Consider the following 4,919-nt stretch of genomic DNA (forward strand, 5'->3'; position numbering starts at 1 on the left):
AGATTATCTTATAAATGCACGACTCCAAAACTGGTTTACCCAGCTCGAATTGATGAATCACTCTCACACAGTACACACTATGTTTGCTTTTACAGTAGCCACAATGAATGTATTCAAACTATTTATCTGAGGCAAAAATCTAGATCACATTCATGCTTCTTGACAAGCATGCAGCGTTGAGTTATGTGGAAAAAGCCATTACAGCCAATCAAAGCTCACATGTACCTAGTTCACAAGTAGTCACACGATGTAATCATTCATGACTTCACATCTGTACTATGTTTTGGTTTGTATTAGGTTGTGGATGCAATGTGTCAATGGCAATGCCCCTGGGGGAAAAGCAACAAGAGAATAGATTTGAAAGAGATTTACCTGAATATTGTGTAGATCGTATTGATCTACATGACTTCAGTACATTTTAGCTCCATTGCTAGCCTAACTAACTTTGAACATGAAACTAAACAACTCCTCTCCCTCCATTTAGGCTGACGTACCAAGAGATAATTTACAGTAGAGGCTGTTTCAATTGTGCAGAATCACGTTAAAATCAACATCCCCAAATAAACAGTGATGTGGAATAACCTTAGTGAACTGATTAAATGAACATTTAAGTAATTTTGGGTTAACTGTACCTGAACTTCTAGCATGAGAAACTTAGAATACTTTTATCTTTACCAGCAATAGGAGACCTGCAGTGGATTGTACTAACCTAGTGGTCATTAATGTACAATAGCCTCATAGTTCCTGTAAGCAAAGTAAATCATGAGAATTAAAACCATCTTACTGAGGAATTTTTGTTTGCTGGCATATTCAACTGTATGTTGTTTACCGCTGTATAGAAAATCTCCCCTCCCTTATTTTCCTCCCTCGCTTTGCTTCCCCCCTCCACTCCTCCCTGGGTCCCATTTTGTTATTTTCAAAGGTATTGCATCACTGCCCATGAGTGATTCATAGTCGGGACATGACTCTCTCTCCCTATGGCTTCACTCATTACTGATTGCAGGGAAATAAGCAAACCAGACACTAGTTATTATTACAAGGTCAGAAATTGTATTTGGCAAGTTTTTTTAAACAAGTGCATACAAGTACAGCTAGAAGCATTTCAGTTTGCCAAGTGCTCGTAGAGTCATATTAGTTAGTCACATTCTATGTTTAACAGGGACTGCCACCAGAACTAAAAGTACATCGATAGGACATCGAAAAAAGGGGGAGGAGGAAAGTAGTCTATTATGATGAGTACATACCTTTATCTTCAAAAAAATATAGAAACACAATGTATTGAAAAACAAAAAAAAACAAAAAAAAATTATACAGCCATGTTTACGAAGTATACAACTTCCCTTGTGTCCAATATGTACATGTCCATCAGTTTCTTTTGGATGGTATGCATGGTACGAGGATTTATATTCATTTGTAATGGTGTACATGTTGGTTTTTGTTTGTTTGTTGTTGTGGTGGGTAAAAAAAAAAAACGCAAGGTAAAATCAAGGGTCTCTCTCCTTTTTTACTTTCACGTCCCCTGCCAAGATGGTGGCTATTTCGCCCTGCATGAAGGCCCATGGTACGTTGGAGCCCACCAGTGGGCATTTCTCCCCGCTGGGGCAGTACACCTCTCCCGTGGCCCCCTGCTGTTTGATACTCTCCCGGGAGCAGGGGAAGCAGAACTTGTGCGAGGGAACCGACGGGCACTGGACAAAGTGCGTGTCCTCCAGCCTCTCGTGGCACAGGGTGCAGCACAGTGGCACGCTGCCCGGCACCGACGAGTCTGGAATGCTCTGCGGCGGCGCCCCGTGAGGGTCCATGCCCTGTGAGTGGGCCGTGGCCACCACCTCCCTCTGGGTCAGCCGCCGCTGGCCTGCAGAGGACGGGGACAGCGGGCTCCCGCTGTTGCGCCGGCCCGCTGCCGTGGTGGAATGCACCTGGTTGGCGTCCTTTTGCGAATTAGTGTTGCCGGCATTGTCAGCGGCGAGGATGAGTGCTGCCATGGGCGACTGGCCGTTCTGTGCCGTGGCCGCCTCCGGTGGGGTGGTGCGACTGTGAGGGGAGATGGTGGAGGGTGGAGCGGCAGAGAAGCCTGGCAGGGAGGCCGGGGGCATCTTGAGGACCTCGGAGGGCGACGGCAGCCATGGCTGGCCCTCGCCGCCGTTCATCTTGGGGGCGGAGCCCTCGCCGTCTGGCTCAGGGGAGGCTTTCCTCTTCATGCTCCGCGGGTGCTTCCCTCGGTCTGTTGGAGAAGAAGGAAGAGGAGGAGGGGAGGGGGTTAGAGAGAGGAGTTCAGGGTTAACAAACACTCCAACCACCACAGCACCAAATGTTCATGCACCGTAAATAATGAAACATTCCTCTCAAAGTTGTATTCTTTCATATGTAAAACAAAATGTGCAGAGGAAAAATAAGTAAGATGGTCAGTAGCCTGCTGGGGATCAGACTAGAGGAAATGTAAACATGCATAAACAACCATTCAGCTGAAAACCCACGTCAACACAGTGGAAAAGTAGCTGACTAAGAATTTCAACACTGCCAGTTCCTGTTTTAGTCTTCTAAATGAATGCATTCCTGTGTGAAAAAAATCCACAATCCTACCTGGTTTTGAAGAAGTTGCACTTGTCTCATATCCCATAACGCGCTGCATCGCCGCATGGTCTTTCTTGAACCTGCTGTCGAATGTGTGGAGAGCCATCAAATCCCTCACTGTTTTACCCTTGCCCATCCACTCCTCCGCCCGCTTGTGGCTCTCCGACATGTCCGACATGCTATCCGGTCTATGCTTGTCTTTCATATCCTCCCCGCGCTTGCCGTGGTCGCCTTGACCAGGAGCATTCAACGCGCCCGGCATACCCATTTGAGCGGGCCGACCATTGAGTGCGTGTACTGGACCCATGTTTCCGTTTACTAAAGGCACCAAATTGGGAGGAACCGTGCTAGTCCTGCGAGGGTTAGGGCTCTGGCGGTTCAGCTCCGGTGGGTCGTCAGGTTTTGGAAATCCATTTGGCACAGGGATGCCGTTAACTTGCCTCCCCGGTTGGTACTCCGGTCCCAACCTTGGCGGCCGGTCAGAGAGGGGATAGCGATCCAGAGGCTGAGGCGGACGCGAGCCGGGGTCTCCAGCCGAATGGTTGTGGGACTGAATTTCCTTCCCCGAGTGCTGAGGTTTGCCTGGCCCCGGAGATCTCCCGTCCTGGAAGCCATGAGCCCTCTTCAGCTGTCGGGCAGTCTCAATTACAAACTCAATCCGGTCGGCTCCCTCGTAGTTGACACATCCCCTGCAAACGGGTTCGGTAAAATCCCAGATCATCGCCCATGGCATGCGGGGCAAGTCACACAAATAACATGACTGCCTCCTCGAAGCAGCTACAGCCGCGGACGACATAGTTTTCGAAAAAGTGGATACCAAATTCTCCAAATCTCCCTGGGATTCGTTTTATTCTGTAGAAAAAAAGGAATCGCGAATTATTTTGTATTTTCCCTCTAGCCAAGCAGCCTTAAAACAGCCAAGTTACACTGAGAAGTTCATTGCAGTTGTGTACTTTACTACGGCGCGCCTCTATCTATCTCGCACTACAACTCACAGCCCGAGCTCAATGTAGGGCGGTGACGTCACCGACGACACACCACTAGTGCTTCTAGCAGCTCCAATTCTATTTACTTGATTCTTCGACAGCCCCTCCAGCGCATGCTCACCTTTTCCTCTCTTTATCTGTAGGCCCTACCACTTGTGCAAGGAGTTAAACTGCCAGCAAGCCCTAAAGAGAAACTGGTTTGAGGCAGTTGAGCCCTGCTACTTAAATTATTTATTTCAAGTCAAGGTTACTTGTTTAAATAATGTTGATGATAGGCTTCTGATTACTGAGAATCGACATCCAAAGAAATCAAAGCAACAGCTAAAATTATTGCGGCTCCTAAATTGTCTCATTAATATATAATGCCTTTGCATGCAACTCAACAAGTGGCGTCACCTATCTTGCTCTTTTAGGTAGCCTATGCATGCTCTCCCGGACTGGCACTAGAGCCCTATTTAGCAAATCCTCATTCCAGTCACACTGCCAGCACAACGTCACGAGGCGGATAGCTTTCACCCAACCATACAATTCGACTCTGTGTTACTATGGCAGATTTTACCCTCCTTCCTTCGTCCATTTAAAAATCGGATAGCCTCTTTCCAATTCATAGTTTACGCATTGAGCTTTGCACAATCGGCTTGTTTGGACATAAAAATAGTTTTCATGATGTAACTATTCTAATCTAACGTCGAAATGTTTCTCATTTTACAAATATGCGTCATTAACTATGTTTAGGCTACTTTGTCAATCGCTTGCTACATGCGCCACTTATTCTATGCAACAATGTATCACATAACGAGGTAGTTGATACGTTGTTGCAGTCACATTATGCTGTGGCGCGTGCCTGTAACATTGTTGCAATTCGACATTTGAGATTATAGCCCCTAACCACCGTTTGAGCGATGTTTTTACAAAGAGCGACTGTGAATTTCCTCATCGTCTAAATATTGGACAAAGTTCATTCAGCATGACTAACTCACACCAATCAACGCCTCGTGATTCAGTAAGCTCGACAACTCACAGCCTGTCTGACTGGCGAACACGGAAACCCCCAGATCAAAGTCACAAACCGAGACATCCTTTGCACTTTTTTTCAATTACTGCTCCATCAATTCTTTAAGTCTGGGGGCTATTCGTGTGGATAGTTCATTTACTTTGGTTGATAATTTCACATAGCCTAAATGTCACTCAGGTCTGGTCTTGTTAGACTGTGAGGAAGGTCTACAAAATAGCCTTAGGCCTACTAAATGTGTTGATATTGCATGAACTGTGTTTGTAGCCTATATAGCTACTGTAGGGTTTTACAAAAAATGATGCCCTCATTGCCAACCGACCGAGGAGTTTTCCGTTATTTACTTT

The 4,919-nt window shown here is 46.4% G+C and overlaps 1 protein-coding gene across 1 annotated transcript; it reads right to left on the reverse strand.

Annotated features, from left to right (window-relative positions):
• Nucleotides 1-1,027: 1,027 nt before the first annotated feature.
• On the reverse strand, nucleotides 1,028-3,990 carry LOC311113765 (interferon regulatory factor 2-binding protein 2-B-like). Its single transcript, XM_084157075.1, has 2 exons — nucleotides 2,584-3,990; nucleotides 1,028-2,224 (listed from the first exon to the last, which is right to left on the reverse strand). Exons 1-2 carry the CDS (start codon nucleotides 3,368-3,370, stop codon nucleotides 1,485-1,487), a joined length of 1,527 nt encoding a protein of 508 aa, XP_084013201.1. The 5' UTR covers nucleotides 3,371-3,990; the 3' UTR covers nucleotides 1,028-1,484.
• Between the last annotated feature and the right edge of the window lie 929 nt (nucleotides 3,991-4,919).

Source organism: Coregonus lavaretus (genome assembly GCF_964263955.1).
Source record: "Coregonus lavaretus genome assembly, chromosome: 40".
Lineage (NCBI taxonomy): Eukaryota > Metazoa > Chordata > Actinopteri > Salmoniformes > Salmonidae > Coregonus > Coregonus lavaretus.